The following is a 17,479-nucleotide window of genomic DNA, read 5'->3' as shown; positions in this document are numbered from 1 at the left end:
CTTAAATTTTTTTCGTTACAAATGAGATTCGAACGCTTACCTATAATCCAACGAGGAACGCGACTGAGCCGGTGGTTTTTTATTTTAGTTGGTGATGGAACTTTTTTGTGATTTTTTCTAATTTTTGGCGTCTGCGTCAGAAATCGCATAGTTGGGCTGCATTGAATGGATATACGTGTCTGCGTGGCCAGCGATGTGCAATTTTGAATTGGTAAAAAACATATTTACCTCTTCATTTATTTCAAAATTTTTAATAAATATCACAATATACGTCCTGAACTATGTCGCAAATTTAAATGTATTGCATCGGTCATATCTACCAAATAACTTATTCATCAGGTGGCACTCCAACGTAGTAATCCGCGAGACTTGTGAAAAGGTTAGCGGTAAATTGACTTTTTCTTATATTTTTTTACCCCTTTCTTAATTCGCCACTTTTGTGGTAAAGCTTTCCCTTATTTTCTCGGACGGACCGGGTTACGCTGGGTTAATTTGGCTTCAGGTGTCGTCGAAAACCGTAGTTTCGGGAATATAGAGAGAGAACAGAGAGGGCCGTCCAGTGGAGAGAGGAGACTCCTGGATTGGATAGTTGCAGTAGCAGCAGCCCAGTATTGTTTTCAGAACCTAAACTACTCAGAATTGGCATTCGCACATTAGTATTAGAAAGGGGTTGAGTAGCAAATTTCTAACCAAAAGGTTAAGGGTTTTTAAGTTATCTGAACAGGACAAAGAAAACCTCGGTCCTATAAGAAATTTTAAATTCTACGCCGCGTTTTATCACCATATCATTAGTATTAGCCTATTAGGAATTGGAAAAGCAAGGAGGTGAGGCGAGGTTGAAGATGAAGTTCTGCAAGAAGTACGAGGAATACATGCAAGGACAATGCCAGAGGAAGAAATTGCCTGGGGTTGGTTTCAAGAATCTCAAGAAAATCTTGAAAAGGTGTCGACGACACCTTCAATCCCGTGATAACACTGCCCTTGTTCCTGATCATTTCGGAGATTCTAACCTCTGCGGTAGACCCTCCTCTTGCCCGGACTCTTGCCCAGGTGCTTAGAGCTTCTATTCATAACTAGTACTATTAGTTTCTGATTATTGGATTTCACACATTCCGTCGGTTACAAATGATATTGTAATTATTACTCGACACCGAGATAAGGTGTGATTGGGTTGCAGATTCCTACGTCCTGCGTTGAATTGGGATGAATTTTTGGGTTGTTCTATTTCTGAATTGGCTTTTCAACGTACGTTTTCTCTTTGTTTTTGTTATCATTGGTTACCTTTCATCACCTCCTAATTACGGTGAGTACTTGTACAATACAAGAACACTGGTAATACCTTTTCGTTTGTCTTGGTATTAGGAAAGACTTTACATATTGGTAGAGATGGGAGAATGATGCATTTAAAAGATCTACGAGTTTTTCTTGATGCCGAAGGATCTGGATAAGAATTTTGAATTTCTTATTCTGATCAATTTCTACGTCCTGACTATCTAAAAATCCACCTTGATTGAACGATAGTTAAGACCTTGTAACTGAAGAGATAGGCTATTTGAATTGAGGGGGGTTGGGGGGAATCATTAATATGTTTACCATGTAGCAGGAAAACCCCCAGAAAAAAAAAAGGCACCATACATCTTGGTGTGGCAGGAAATGATGCTTTTATTCCTGTTTTCACTTTTGCATAGACAAATCAGTATAAGCATTGAACCCTTCAAGTATAAACTCTTCTCTTGATTAGGATTCATCTAAATGAGGGTATTTTGTGCTCCGCAGTGTGTGATGGCACGTTTTTCCCTTCGCTTCTGAAGGAAATGTCAGAAGTTGTTGGCTTCTTCAACGAGAAAGCCCAGAGGTTGCTTGAGCTCCATTTGGCATCGGGTTTCCGTAAGTGTTTTATTTGGTTTAAAGACAAAATACAAGGCAACCATATCGCACTGATTGAAGAAGGCAAGGAGTTGGTCACTTACGCACTGATTAATGCCATTGCCTTGCGTAAGATACTGAAGAAATATGATAAGGTTTACTTTTAATAGAGCATGAGTATGATATTCTCAAGTTAATGCACAAGAATTTTGGATTTACCAGTTGTTGATTTTTTCTACAGATACACTACTCCAAGCAAGGCCAAGTATTTAAGTCTCAAGCGCACAGTAGGAACCTTGAGATTCTCCAATCACCATGGCTATGTGAGCTGATGGCCTTTCACATAAATTCGCAAGAGACAAAGGCCAATACAAGGAATGCTCCTGCATTGTTCAACGGCTGTTCCCTCATATTTAAAGATGAAAAGCCTTCTCTTTCTTGTGAGCTCTTTGATTCAGTCAAGCTTGAACTGGACTTGACTTGTTCGATATGCTTGGTTAGTTTCTTTATTATCTCGTATAAGCGTGCCAGCTATTTCATTAACACGAGTAACTATCTTATGCTTTTTCTTATTGATATTTGATTCTTGCTGATAATTCTTGTGAAGAAACTCAACCTTAAGTCTTATCAATATTGTAAAATTCATCATATCAGATTAGCTACTCTTTTCATAATGTTGAGCTTTTTATTAGCTGCTCTTCTCCAACAGGATACAGTTTTTGATCCAGTGTCTTTGACTTGCGGTCATATATTCTGCTACATGTGTGCTTGCAAGGCAGGATCAGTGACCATAGTGGATGGATTAAAGGCAGCTAGTCCCAAGGAAAAGTGCCCCCTTTGCAGAGAGGTAAATACTTAGAAGTCTTCACTTTTAAGTTCTTCCCTACCAATCTGTCCTGCTTTTGGTCATGTAGTCAGCAGGCTGGAATCTATTGAAAATGTTTCACTAAACACTTTTTCATCTGTTCCATAGATTTAACATCAAGTGAACGAATTTGTGTGCTGCTCAATGGATTATTCAAGTCTACCAGAAAGTCTTATATTTGCATATCCTTGTCTGGCCATCAGACTGGTTTTGTACATTCCAACTGAATCTTAAGAACCATCAAACTTCTCACAATTTTAGGTCAAACAAACTTGTCGATGTTTATCTCCACATGAACTTGACATCAGGTCTGTTTATTCTTTCCATTGGCGAATAATTTTTTGTTTGAGCAATCCATCTAGGTTTGAAATTTTTCGGACACCATTCTCCATGGAGCTAAAGAAGGAATTTTACAACATTCAACAAAACCTCCAAATTTATTACTCTGGACGGTTATCAGATCAATTGGTTGACCATTCAAAATTAAAATGGTTGTACTTCACCTTGCAATGTTGTGGGCATACGGCTGTGTTTAAAGATTGTAACAGTTGGATGAAAATGAACTATCATATGGTTCAAGAAAAATAAGTAGTTTAAAACTGTATTAGCTCACTTGCTGTAGCACCTGTGTTTATTATTGCATATTCTCATACGCATGCATCAGCCCTTGTTGCTGATTTTCCTCAAACTCTTTTTGGTCATATAAATTAAGGAATGACGGTTAACTTCCTGCTTCTTCTGACATTTCAACAAAATTTATGTGGTATATGCTGAGGTGGTGTGTATACTATGGTGAAAAGCCTAGGGAACTATTTTGTTGTGTCATATGATTCATTGATTACAATTTCCTTCTTATCCCGAATTATTGAATTATAATTGTGAGTTAAAAGACCAATAATGTCCCTTGAGATTCATATTGCATGTTGTCATCCATTCTATAACTGTCAGAGTTGCAATTGTAGGCAGGAGTTTATGAAGGTGCAGTGCATTTGGAGGAGCTAAACATTCTATTAAGCCAAAGGTGTGGTCTTAAACTTATGCACTTGGTAGATTTCATGACGAGTGTTGTGAGTTGGCATTTATTCATTACTTTAGTTCGTACTAAAAAAAAAAATGCATACTTGAACAGTTGTCCGGAGTACTGGGCGGCGCGACTACAGTCTGAACGAGCCGAAAGAATTAGACAAGCCAAGGAGCACTGGGAATCACAGTGTCGAGCATTCATGGGTATATAACAAGAATCGCAGCTTTAATTGTCCTTGATTTGCTATGCATGTATAAGGGAATCTATGGGTTTCTCTGGGATTGGAACTGTTGTCTTCTCCGAGATTTCTGAGCGAAACCAAAATAACCTGTACATAAATAAGTTGGCTTTTGAACAAGGCTAACCTGAGCTCCAAAATAACCGGTGGCCGCGTTATCAGGTGAATTTTGGAGGCCTATTACTCGTTCTGTATCGTCCTTTTGTAATAACATGCTTTTGGCAAAGAAAAAAAATAAAAAAAAATTAGAGTGCCCCCCTGCAATTAGGTTCATTGGTATCGTACAAATAAAAAACCCCTCTTCATCTGAGTCTCTAAAGCGAAATTCTGTCATTAAAGTCTCACCCAAAAAATACAAAAGGAAAAAAAACCTTAGGAAAAGCATGGTCCACAAACACCCCAAAACATACCAAAAAGGAGAAGCAAATGGAAAAGAAGGATAAGGGATATCAAGAAGTGAAAGAAATTTTTTAGTAGATCAGTCGTTAAAAAGATTCATCTTCTACTCAGTAAGCTAATCATTTATGTATTGCAAACATCCAACAGTAGGGGTGCTGGCATTTTCAGTCAAAAACAAATCAATGTGCATCCCCTGGCAGCAAAAGCTACTGGTATTCTGTAGCAAACTTCAATTGTTCCCTTCTTACTTCTTAATTAAAGGATTTTTCCCTTGACAGGTGTGATATCTTCTGCACAAGTTCTTTAGCGTTGCTACTGAATGCTGCATCTTGTTTAGTTTTGTATCCTTGAACATGCTCTGTAGAGCAAGAAATCTAATTAGCACAAAGAAACAAATAACAAAATTGATAGGTATCTGTAACATTTGCAATTCTCACCTCATAGTCCTCCCCATATTCATCTATAAGTCGCCCAATGTGATAGCGCTGCATGGTAGTTAGAGGTTGCAATGGTGCACTTTTCCCATCACTGCGCTTCTTCCCAAGTGCTGTCTTTAAATCTAGGAATTTTCCAACCTATCATGTCAGCAATACTTACATAGAGGTGAGGGGTACATTCTCAAATAAAAACTGCATAATTCAAGGCTTTACACAGTTGATGTCACAAGGAAGGGGAAGAAAGTATCTCTATGTTTGGATTAGCTGTTTTTTAGGGTGTTGTTGAAAAATTTTACTGTAGCGGACTTTTTAGAGTATATTTTGGGATATTTTTAGAAAATATTTTGGAATATTTAAGAGTAGTAGAGTTTTTAAGATATATTTTGGGATATTTTTTAAACATAAAAAAATTTAAACTACTTTTAGAGTACCTTTTAGAGCACTTTTTAAAAATTTTTATAGTATTTGAAAAACTGAAGGATCCAAACAGATATGTTTTTGCATATGTTTAAAAAAAAACCTATGTTTATGGCAATGAGCAGCTTTTTATGTTGAAAAAAAAAAAGAGGAAAAACTCAAAGCATATGTTTTTTCGCCACAAGAAGAAAATGAAAGAATGAAACCTATTAAAACGATCCGCCTGCAAAGTTCAAGCTACGACCAAATTAACAAAATTCTTTTTTTGGTGGGTGGGGGCGGGCGCGGGGCCAGCTTCCCATTTGCTGGAGTTTTAAACAATTCTAGAAGAAACTAATTAAACAATTAACCTGGCATTGGTATTTTTTCACAGCAGTATATAAGATCCAAAATCCTTTTCGAAATGCACCTCAATGTTCACATCTCATTATTGCAATTTAAACATGAGCTAAACTGTATGTTTAAGCAAAGGAGAAACTGACCCAAAATCTATTTAAAAATAATAATTTAAAAAAATGAAACTACCTTGAAAATGAAGGCAAAAATGCATTCAGTATTCAATCCAAAAATAAAGATTAAAATAAAACTGACCATCCTCTTCGAGATCGCTCCCGGAATCGAAGGCGTTGGAGTCGTCGGATGGAGGCGGCGGTGGGACCTGAAGAGAATCGGTTTCTATGATGTGGGAGGTGCGAGAGCGTACGCTGAGCAGGTTGGGGTTAGAAACGACGCCGAATGACTTGTAATTGTGGATGACGCTAGCTGTGTCGTCCCACTTGGAAGAGTGGGGATCCAACAGAGTTCGGAGCTTCGGGGGAAGATTGAAGGCCGGCTTGAATACGTTAGGGTGTTTCTTTGGCAACCCGACCCGCACCTTCGGCCTTGACCTCCTGTACTTCCTTCGCGACCTCCCCATCGTCCTCTATTCTCTCTCTCTCTCTCTCTCTCTCTCTCTCGGGAAGCTTGGAAAACGGATGTGGGGGGTTTTAGTAGGGTTTTAGGGGTAAGAGGGGAGACGGTCTAATTTAACTCGTCGTTCTCTTTTTTATTTTTATGTTTTTAACAGTCACGACTCAAATTTTCTGTTTGTTCGTACTTCGCTGTTTCCACCTGATTGCAATGAATTTTTTTTTTTTAAAGAAAAGTTTTGATTAGTTGTTGAAGTTGAGCAAGCAGAATAATTCATGAAAAAAAAAATTAATTAATAGTTATTTTAAAAATATGAGATAATTTCAGAAACCTCTCCTGAGATTTCTAACAATTTCATTGAGCTCCCCTCAAATTTGAAGAATTATACCTACCTCCATTGATTTGATAGTTTTTGTAACAAAACCTTAAAATAATATTGATTTGGTCAAATTTTTAAATGAATACCTAAAAATACCCTTGTGTAATGAGTTTTAATTTATTTTTCTATACAATTATAAGATTATCTAATATAATTATAAGGAAAAGGTACCAAAATTTTCATGTCCATACTTACTGTTTAATAAACAACTATAATAATAATTTTATCACTATAATAGGATACTTTTGATGTTATTTTATTATGAATTTAGATTTATAAGGTATAAAAGAAAATGTTGAAATAATTCATTTAGAGTTTATAAATTTTTCGAGTAGTCAAATTATCATAATTTCGTAGTAATTTTGGATCATTTCTTATTTATTTATTGTTAATTTTAATACCAAAAAATAGAAAATAAAGATAAGCAAAAACATTGAATAAATAAAAGGCACAAGAAGGAAAATGAATGAAATATAATTTTAAAAGTCATTCTAAATATAAGCACACCAAACAAGGAAATTTCATTAAAATATTTAAGGATAGTATTGTCATTTTAAATTATACGGCGATATGTGTGATTTTTAAAATGTTGAGAAAGCTAAATGAAATTGTTAAAAACCTCAAAGGAGGTTTCTGAAATTTTTCCTAAAAATTAATATATTTTGATTTTGTTATGAATGAATATTCTGTTTCTAGCAACATTAATTATAATTAACTAAATAAAATAACTCCATATAAATAAAAATAACTTATATTTATTAAAAAAGATAAAAGTAGTCAAGGATACTAATAATAATAATTTATATGATTTAAGAATAATCATATACAAAATATGGATAAAATTCAAGCATCTGAATGTACACTAGGACTTTAGCCAGATTCTTAGATGGTCCTGATAATTCGATAAATCCTTGAAAGCAATGTGGAAGAACCTATCATAAGGACGTTCAGAAATAAAATACAATAAAATAAGCTATAGATGACGAGTGCTGAAATGCTTCGAGTTCTTAATGATCCTTGCAGAGAGCAGGAGATCAACTTTCCCGTACGAGGATCAACTAATGAATTCAGGATATTTGCCGCAAAGGAACTTGATTCATGGCAGCTGATACCGCGTCCATCAGCTTCACTTCAAGAACTGGTTTTGGTTTCTGGCTGCTCATCAATTGTGGTGTGGATAATGCAACTACCGTACCGCGTCCTCTATTGACAAATCTTAACATTTGAATAGCCCGTATGCTTCCTAACATGTAAGACGAAGTTGTGGAAAATATAGTTCAACCAACAAGAATCAATCTTCAGCCCATTCCAAGAATGCTAGAATCAGAGCTAGAGTTCAGAAGATCGGTTGGCATACTCCTCAACCAATGCTCCAAAGAGAGAAGGCTTCTCCAGCAAACTCGATGGCTTGTCAAATTCCTTTGCTTTACCTGTTCAATGCACAAAAAGAAAAACAATAATCATTTCACCGAGCTTCGGTGAAAGCAGGAAATCTCTATTAGGTGCAATCATGAAGAATAAACCCAGATCAGGCAAAGTCAGAGCGCAACAGAATCATAGGAAAAAAGCGCATGATTAATTTAGGTAATCTGCTGCATGCAATCAGGAACAGATCAAAGGTAGGCCAAAATGGCGACATTTTGACAGTCTACTTGTTCTCAGAGGAATTATTTGCTCAAGAAATAAGAAACGAAAAATAAATGAAAACAAAGATGCTTGACTTCAGAATGGTACTAGGTCCGCTAATGTCAGTATGTGATGAAGCATGGCTGAACTACGGGGTGGGAGAGCCACAAACCTGCATCAATTACAAGAACTCTATCACAGTCCATAACTGTTGGAATTCTATGGGCAATGCTTATAATTGTACGGGAAGAGAAGTCCTCCCTGATGATCTTCTGGATCACGCCATCTGTTTGTGAATCAACTGAGGCAGTCGCCTCATCCATAAATAAAAGTTTGCTGCGTTTTAGCATTACACGTCCCAAACAGAGAAGCTGTCTCTGCCCGACACTCCAATTTTCTCCATTATCAACAACTAAAAACATTAACCAGTGAAAATTCGTATTCTTTCAGTGGTAGCATTGATAACTAATAACAGCAACTGAGAACAAAATAGAAGCAACTGATCAGAATTACACTACAGTACCTAAAGAGTCCAGCTTATCGGGCTTTGCAGCTACTACCTCCTTAAGTTGGCAGCGCTCAAGGCTCTGTGGTTCATAAGTTCACGGATCCGTGAGTATTAACTATAAAAAAACAGAAGAACTAAGACGCTACAACCAATCTCGGCAAGCATGGTTTCTATGTATGGAACAGAATCACAAAATCACACATTAAAAAAGTGAAGTAACCACAGTCGACAGATGCTGCATACTAGAAAATGTTAAAACCATGGCACATGCTGGGGGAAATCTATTTAGCTTGAGGTCCAAACTCAACTACTAACAGTAATAGTTCTCTTTACCTTCCATATCTCTTCATCAGAATACTGTCCAATTGGATCAATGTTGCTTCTCACAGTTCCTTCAAAAAGAACAGGTTCTTGAGGGATGATTCCAAATCGAGACCTAAGATCATGCAGCCCAAGAGTGCTAATGTCAATGCCATCAATAATGATTCTTCCTCCTGAAGGCTCCACCAACCTAAAGAAAACCTGGATCAAAGTTGATTTTCCACCCCCAGTTCGACCAACAACACCAATCTTCTCACCCCCTTTTATGCTGAGTGTTATTCCTTTGATAACCAGAGGGGTATTTGTACGATATCTTACCTGTTCAGAATACATACAAATGAATCTCTGGAAACTTACAGAATACCATATTAATGAAGCAGCTATTCATCATAAAAACTTGAAGAAATGCAGATTGAGCTACCTGTAAGTCCATGAGCTCAACATTGCCCTTGTTTGGCCACTCTGGAGAAGGAAGGCAATCTTCTTTCTTCCAGTCTGCTTCTGATGGTATATTTGTAAATTGCTTTATCCTCTCAACTGAAACCATTTTATTTTCCAAAGCACAACTGACATATATTGCCCAGAAAAGCACACTGTTGAGGGACAATCCATAAGAGAGAGATAACCCCACGTTCTCTGAGCAGCAAAGTGTAGATCAGTAACATCTCTATTGCAAAAGCTAATTGCAGTAGCAAGGACAGAGGAGAATGATGACTGGAAGGGACATTATATTTTCCAGTTGTATCATCCATTTATAAACTTTGTAGGCAGCAAATGATAACAGGAATCAACTGAGAATTATATGAAGAAATTAATTCTGTAACCTGATCTTTGAAAATTCCTTTACTAATGAACTTGAGAAATCCCATTAAAATGACAGAAAAGAAAAAGAGGTTGATTATACTAGATATTATGATATTTCAAAGGTTTAATAATCCAGTTGACCAGTTATGAGTCTATTTCGTCAAGAAAGATGAAAACTATGTCTTCAGTTTTAACCTATTAACAACCTTATTTTCCCAGGTAATAATACCACGAACTGATAAATCGGGAGTCATGCCTTTATATCAATATAACCAAAAAAACTAGTACTTTGTCATTAATAAGGATTTAAGTAGATTATACACCTGGCTTGATGATAGTGCTCGGCAACACGATCATAAACAATGCAGAAATGCAAAGGATGAAGCTCCCCATGAGTTCCAAACGAAAACCCAACCATTCATTGCACCCATAGTTGTGGAAGTCCATACGCAGGTTCGAATTCACACGGTTAACGTTTTCCTGGCAAAACCTTTCCTGCTTCCTGAAACAACGGATTGTCGTAATTCCAGATATACTTTCCGAGAAGTGATGGATAACTGGTGCTTTTGTAATAGAGTCAAGCCGAGTCAATTCACGTGATGTTGCAAGATAGTACCCCTGCAACCCAAATGAGGAATAACTTAGTCTTAGCACTAATTATCTATCTCTTGCCAAAGAATGGTTTAAAGTCTTAGTTACACTGAAACAATTTAACCTTTAAGCTCCAAAAATGATGCACATACCCGAAACCAGTAATTCAGCCAGCCAAGTGGAATCAATAGTAAGACGGTTGGCCAAGCATTTTGACATGTGATGATGATGATCCCAAATAGTGTGATGTACATGGAAATGAAAAAGTTGGTAAAAAGTGGGACAAATACATCAATATTAGTCTGATCATTTGACGCCTGCAAAATTTTATGAAACAACATATCAATGAATCCAGTAATTGAAACATGTTCAGTTACTTTGAACATTTCTTTTATATAATCTAGTTTTTTCCCCATGCAATCTAATGTAGCTAAATGTACATATGGACATGATTTTATTTTTTCCAGCTTGGCACCAAAATGGACAACCCAACCCGAAAGTGCAGAAAACGTTACCCGGCTTAAAATTCTTCCAGAAGGTGTAGTATCAAAAAATGACATTGGAGCGTGCAATATGCCGTGAAGAATTCCTTTGAAGAATATTTGGGACGTCTTAAGCCCCATGAATGTAAGTAAAAAAATTCTCATCAATATCAGCACAAAGGAACCAGCTGCTATAATAGCATATATCCCAATAAAAACAGAAGGATTGAATGACATAGCACGCTTTCCTGATGTTTCATAAGCCAACCAGTAGTCACCCGCCATTAATGACCCTTGCCACAACACAGAAATCAGTAACACTGCAATCACACCCCACCACCCTAAAGATTCAGTGCAGTATAGTTTATAAACATGTAAGCTGACTTTCCCAGTTTCTCTCTCCTCTTCCTTGATAAGTTTAGAAGTTCCCCGATCAGATTGGGTCTGTTCTTGAGATTTCATGTCATCGTTTTCTTGTCTAGGACTAAAAGATGCTTGAGGAGATGTTGGTTGATCAACTGAAGTTTTCCTGCGCTTGGAGCTTTCTGCCTCAACAAGTTCCATAGATGACTCATGCGCAGCCACCAAAGATTTGAAATCCTTCCCAGATTCAAGTAGATCATCGTAATTTCCGGATTCAGCAATCATCCCATCTCGCATAACCTGGTTTCAATATTAAGAGGTCAAGTCTATGATGCCAGAATCCACATATACACATGTACAACCTAGGAAAGGAGGAGAATAAATGAGCATAGGACATACTAGGATCAGATCAACATTGTGTAAGAAGTCAACTTGGTGTGTAACAAGCAAAATGGTCTTCTCTCTAAGGGTTCCTCTAACACATTCCTGCAAGAGAGACTGGAAAGTGTTAAACAGCATTTAATAACTGACAAACTAACAACAAGGGCTACTGGAATATCACAACTTCAATTGAAACTAAAAAGACGAATCACAATGCCAATGCAGAACAATATGTATCAACTAACAAGCATGTCACTCAAAGCTTAATAATCATGTTAATTGGAGCCTACAAGGAATGAAGCCAAGGGATCAACATAAAATTTCAACAAAAGCATCATACATCATTAACAAATGGGCATTCGCAAGTAGCAGGCTTCTGTTCTGGTTCTCATTTAACAGTAATAACAAGAAAATGGAGAAGAAGTGGACCAAACTGAGAAAATTATATCAGTGACTATAGCTACTACAAACATCAGGTCACATCTAATTTGGCAAATAATTGGAGAAATAGGACATCTTAAAACAGCATTAAATACTTTCAAGATATAGATATCACAACCATTTTGAAAATCATTTCAAACCTCTTATCACCTTGAATATTTCAGAACCAGTTTGAGCATCAACTGCACTAAACACATCATCAAGTAGATAGATATCACAATCTTGGTAAACAGCCCTGGCAAGTTGAATTCGCTGCTTTTGCCCACCACTTAGATTGATGCCACGCTCTCCAATTTCAGTCTGATCTCCAAACTCCATCATATCCAAGTCCTTCTCCAAACAACAAACCCTAAGAACTTCCTTATATCTCTCTTGGTTCATTGACAGACCAAAAAGGATATTTTCTTGAATTGTCCCATTCTGAATCCATGAGGTTTGTGCAACAAAAGCTGTGGTACCACAAACCCTGAGCTGCAGCAACAAATAGTTGGTAAGCTTGTAATGAAATGTGTTAGCATTATAAAATAAGGAGCTTTCCTGCATGACACTCAGGAAGGTTTTCCTTACAACCAACTTGTGGCCAACAAAGAAGAATATAATGGGCTGCCCCTATTAAGAAGTAGTTCACCAATGATACTAAAAGGTGTTCCCAAGGATAAGAACTTTAGGGTTTGGAAAATGACAAATAGCCCATCATTCAATACATAAATCATAATCCCCAAAGACTCAAATAACGAGGACAAATACACACCCCAACCCAAAAAGTTTATGTGAAGATTTGGTTGATGTTTCAGCAGTAATCTGGTTAGAGTTTGATGGTTGAATCATTTGGACCTACATCTTTGGAAGTTGAAATTGAACCAATTTTTCACAGACAAAAATTACAATATATGTGATTTTCAAAAATAGACATAATGTTTCCAATTACTTGAGCCAACAACTGGGCAAACTTAAGTCTGTCGGCCACAAGTAGCAAAAGGCAAAATCTTCCAGTTACCAAGCTCTGATGCACAAGCAAGACATCCAGAGAAAACAAATCACTGTGCTCATGTATACCAAAAGATAAACTCTTTGTGCTCATGCTGTCTGCTGAATAACACAATACGACATTTAAATCGTATCAGCAAAATGAGAATCTGTGACGCGGAGAAGAAGAGGATGTGTGAAATCCCTGAATAGTCTATTACTTGGACAAATTACGTGTAAGGCAACAATCGGATTACTAACCATACAATGAACAGAAAGTTGCAATACTTCAATGACAAATAAATACACAAGGCACAATAAAAAATAAAAAATAAAAAGAGTACTTTTCCAGTGACAAATGTGAAGTAATCAATTTGATATAGGGATAAGGCCCTGAAAAATATTTAATATGTACCTTTCCTGATATTTTATGCATCTCGCCAAGAATTGATGCCAGAAGTGAAGACTTCCCTGATCCTACAGTCCCAACAATCGCTGCAAGCTCGCCTTTGCTGATCATAAAATTCAAATCCTTTACTACTTCTTTCCTGCTTTCTTCATCCCAATTAAAAGCTCCATCTTCCACCTCCACAGCAATCTCACTTCCACAACCTTCTACCCTCTCCACTGAATCATCCATCAGTTCCTTACTCATCATGTATCTATCCAACCTATCCAGTGATATCATTGCCTGTGAGAGTGAAATCATAGACTGTGGAAAGGTCCTAATAGGTTCTTGCAACATTTTAAAGAGTGAGATAGCAGTGAAGACTGTTCCTGCATCAAGTGGAACCCCCAGCAGGATCGCACTTCCAAATGTCAATGTAGCTACAAATACTGGTGTGCTCCAGAGCACAATAATATTTGCACAAAACGAGTACAAGAATTTGGTTAGCCATGCAAACTCTGATTCACGGAAAGATTGAATTCTTTTGTTGAAATGTTCTTCCCAAGCCTGAAATTTGATTACCCTCATGTAGTTAAGCATCTCATTTGTTGCTTTCATTCTGGAGTCCCTATCTTTCATGATATTGAACTGGAACCGGTTATTCCTTCGAGTCCCAAACACCACAAACACCATAATGGATACAAGTCCAAGTAACGCTACAATGGTCGAAATGCCTAGGTAAGTATAGAGGATACTTAAGGCAACGGTAACTTGCAATGGCATCAACCATAAGGCATGCAGTTGTAGCATCATATCAGAAAGCTGTTGCGCATCCACGGCCATGTAGTTTACAATCTGTCCAACACCATGAGCTTGTCTTGCTGAGCATGAAAGTCTTAAACCCTTTTTGTACAATGAAGTAATGAGTGTGGAGCGTATCATCATCCCAAGTTTCTGGGAGTTAAAATTGAACTGGTGTGAGCTCAGAACTTCCACAAACTTGGATATCAAGAGAACAACTACAAGGTAGTATCCTTCATAAATTGAGGTCCTCTTCCCAGATGTATAATCAACAAACCGATCGATCAGTGTAGGCCCCACATACATGACGCAAAGCCTCACAATGGCAAGGAAGGCAATGAAGGTAACTTCCTTCCAGAAGCAGCGAAACAATGTAGTTCTCACAGGGTGCTTTGATTTTTCTTCAGGTTTAGGCCACTTCTGTTGAAACAGCTCTGACATGCGCTCAGCTCTATGCTGTGGTGAGAGAATTGGGACATCATCAAGCTTTAGAGGGGATTTATAGCCTCTTACCAAAAGAGAATTAACCCAGAGCCAAAAAACTTTTGATACAATAGATGCTGTAGCAAACCCACTCACATTGGAGGATTTATCCTGAAGTGGTTCATATAATGTGGTCTCTCCATTTATTATTGATTCAGAACATCTAATTACTAGGATACCGGTAGACCCCTTGAGGGCAACAATCAGAAGAATAATCAAGAAAGGAAATACAGTTATTGAAACAATGTCATCTAGTCTCAAGACTGAATCAGTTTCACGGGCAGATATTATGCGGATAAGCGCCGAAGTGACGAACAAAACTTGGATAATGAAGATTGCAATCCAGTAAACCCGAAGAGATAATGGATGAGTAACAGCTTTGAACCTCTTCTCATGGAGAATTAGTACTGTGATCACTACATTGGTTAATGCCTGAAGCAACCAAAATAGTCCGTCGACAACCCTCCATGAGCCCTGGTTACCTCCATTGAATGCCAGAATGCACAACATTAAGGAAGATAAGGCTAAAACAACGGTCGCAATCAGAGTCAACTTATACCAAAGGTTAGCTCTAAGAGGTGGTGTGCTGCTCTCAATGAGAGGCTTGCTGAGGTTAGAACTCAATTCATGTTTGGTACTAAATCTAGACCATAGTTTTTGTATTGCAAAAACAAGGAAAGCTATCCACAGCAGAATGGCAATGGAAGATGACAGAGCTCTCTGAGGACAGGGAGACAGGAAAAGGAACCTTAGCCATTGAACAAAGGCTGAAACTGTGGAATCCTCTGAGGATTGTGCCACAGAAGCGGAACAAGAAAGCGATGTGATCCAAATAGGTGAAGACATCTTTGCTGTGACCTCTGCCAAACCGACATACAGCATAGCCATACAATGATTTTATCTCACAAAGAATTCATCCTTTCATTCTCCTGGAGAAGGAAACAAGATGAGCATGTTAAAACAATACTTGGAGAACTCAGCTAAAAGAATAAGAATCCAAAAGGTTATTATTATAAATTATTACAAAAGGCAGAAATGAAATCAGAATTGGCCGCCCCCCCCCCCTCTCTTCCTCTTTTCAAAGTAAAGGAGGCTGCAGTTTCGGTACTACAATTACTAATTCCATTTTAGAATCTGGGATGATGCGCAGTACTTTGAAAGCATTTTGGGCAGACCCAGAAGAAAAAGAAACGGAAAAAACTCAAAAAGAAGAAGTTAGAAAGGAATGATCCAGCTAAACATTTCTCAAACCAAAACATGATCAGAATTGAGATTTTAACAGCAGCCTTTAGGCCTCAAAACATCTAACCTAAACAATATCATCATTATATGACTTTGTTAGTACCATCTTGAATAGTGACTTCACAAAAACAAAATAAAAGACAAAAATTTTTAGCAGACGAGATGAGAAGGAACAACAAAGAGCGCAAGGATTAGTTTCCAGGTGCTCCAGACTTACACAGGAAACGTCGCCGGCTGAAAAATGAAATAGCAGGTAAAAAGCACTCCTACTCACTACTCAGTAGCAAAAATCAAATTTTAAAAAAATAAAAATAAAAGTAAAACTTTAGGATGTTTGAGGGTGGAACTCTGGAATAGGAAAAAGAGACCAACTTTGTCTTGTACCGCAGGCTCAAAGTGACCAAATTAACGTACAAACCAAGTTCAAGACCAAATCATCATGCAAGCACCTACAGCGAGGAGATGGTACGTGATAAGAATAAAATAAAGATACCTATATTGATCCTAGGATGCTGGAGAAGCCTCTCACTGAGTTTCCTCTCCTTCTCTCCCTCTGGTGTAAAAGTATACGGGGATTTAGGCCCCTTCAGGACAGACCTCCGGACTCTTTTTTGTTCCAGACAGCGATTTGAATGACACCGGTGGTTCCCGGGCTTCTGGAATCGCTGTCCAAGAGAGCGAAGAGGCTGAATATTGCCCGGCTTAGGCTTTAAATACCAAAACAGCCGCCACGGACATGGAGAAGTCAGCTAGACGACAAAAAAAAAAAAACCAGTAGTAAAAAATTGGAGGACAAATTATTCTACTACGTTAATCGTGTCAATTACGGTTTTGTGGAATATGGATCAACGACAATACCATTATTGTCACCACTGCTACTACAAGTGCCACATGCTGATATCAAATGCTGTGGAAGCAATGGTCATCGTCATTTTGGTATTAGGCAAAGGTTTTTCTTAATTGGTTATTTAATAGAAACTCTTTTTTTTTTTTTGTCAGTTACGATACATTTTTATAACCTACTCTAAGGGGGGAGGGGGAGTCCAAAGAGGCTATGGTAGGGGCTAATGAGTATACAAATTCAATTAGATCAAAAAATTATTATGGCACAACCCTTAAAATTTTTTCGCTGCATGTGAGGTTTGAACCCTCACCTAAAGGGGTGAGGTTATTTAATAGAAACTCTGATCAACCAATATTCAAAAATTTGACTTCTTCGTTATTTCCAATAATAGGCTTTTAATCATTTCGATGATCTTCTTGTAGCTCTTGCATTTATTAGCTACAACTAGAGGTGACAAATCAACCCAGTTAATTAAATTTACCCATACCAGTCCATGAATAGATGGGTATGAGTATCTTAAATTTTTGTATATGGGTATAAATGGGTTACCCAATAATACCCATTTATTAAATGGGTATTATTGGGTAACCCATCAAACCCAATTAACTTATTTATAATTCTCTTCCCCCAAGTCTCTTCTTTTCCCCCACCAATTTTTTTTTCAAATTTTTCATTTTGTCATGATGTTAACTACTTTTGTTTTA

The 17,479-nt window shown here is 37.4% G+C and overlaps 3 protein-coding genes across 6 annotated transcripts; 1 reads left to right on the top strand and 2 right to left on the bottom strand.

The window, feature by feature from the left end:
- Window positions 1–436: 436 nt before the first annotated feature.
- Window positions 437–4,266, top strand: LOC113717968 (probable E3 ubiquitin-protein ligase BAH1-like 1). Of its 2 annotated transcripts, XM_027242844.2 has the most exons (6): window positions 441–1,050; window positions 1,777–2,021; window positions 2,108–2,362; window positions 2,576–2,713; window positions 3,694–3,752; window positions 3,861–4,266. In XM_027242844.2, exons 1-6 carry the CDS (start codon window positions 843–845, stop codon window positions 3,964–3,966), a joined length of 1,011 nt encoding a protein of 336 aa, XP_027098645.1. In that variant the 5' UTR covers window positions 441–842; the 3' UTR covers window positions 3,967–4,266. The 2 variants fall into 2 exon arrangements, with proteins under 2 accessions (XP_027098653.1, XP_027098645.1); XM_027242852.2 differs by lacking the exons at window positions 3,694–3,752; window positions 3,861–4,266 and adding an exon at window positions 2,840–3,486 and having other exon boundaries at window positions 437–1,050.
- Window positions 4,267–4,440: 174 nt separating this feature from the next.
- On the bottom strand, window positions 4,441–6,317 carry LOC113717984 (nucleolar protein 16-like). The gene is made up of 3 exons (XM_027242863.2): window positions 5,838–6,317; window positions 4,830–4,951; window positions 4,441–4,750 (listed from the first exon to the last, which is right to left on the bottom strand). Exons 1-3 carry the CDS (start codon window positions 6,160–6,162, stop codon window positions 4,637–4,639), a joined length of 561 nt encoding a protein of 186 aa, XP_027098664.1. The 5' UTR covers window positions 6,163–6,317; the 3' UTR covers window positions 4,441–4,636.
- A 1,001-nt stretch (window positions 6,318–7,318) lies between these two features.
- On the bottom strand, window positions 7,319–16,735 carry LOC113717955 (ABC transporter C family member 4-like). 3 transcript variants are annotated; one of them, XR_003454577.2, is made up of 12 exons: window positions 16,425–16,735; window positions 13,433–15,618; window positions 12,202–12,522; window positions 11,629–11,715; window positions 10,900–11,529; window positions 10,537–10,701; window positions 10,117–10,411; window positions 9,411–9,625; window positions 9,002–9,307; window positions 8,684–8,783; window positions 8,333–8,572; window positions 7,319–7,964 (listed from the first exon to the last, which is right to left on the bottom strand). XR_003454577.2 is itself a non-coding variant. In XM_027242818.2 (12 exons), the coding sequence occupies exons 2-12, from the start codon at window positions 15,575–15,577 to the stop codon at window positions 7,864–7,866; spliced, it is 4,569 nt and encodes a 1,522-aa protein (XP_027098619.1). In that variant the 5' UTR covers window positions 15,578–15,618; window positions 16,425–16,735; the 3' UTR covers window positions 7,319–7,863. The 3 variants fall into 3 exon arrangements, 2 of the variants coding, with proteins under 2 accessions (XP_027098619.1, XP_071921450.1); XM_027242818.2 differs by having other exon boundaries at window positions 8,684–8,747; XM_072065349.1 differs by lacking the exons at window positions 8,333–8,572; window positions 8,684–8,783.
- Window positions 16,736–17,479: the final 744 nt, after the last annotated feature.

This window comes from Coffea arabica, chromosome 1e, assembly GCF_036785885.1.
Source record: "Coffea arabica cultivar ET-39 chromosome 1e, Coffea Arabica ET-39 HiFi, whole genome shotgun sequence".
In the NCBI taxonomy this organism is placed as follows: domain Eukaryota; kingdom Viridiplantae; phylum Streptophyta; class Magnoliopsida; order Gentianales; family Rubiaceae; genus Coffea; species Coffea arabica.
Note: the sequence above shows the minus strand (reverse complement) of the source record. Positions and strands in the feature narration are given on the sequence as shown.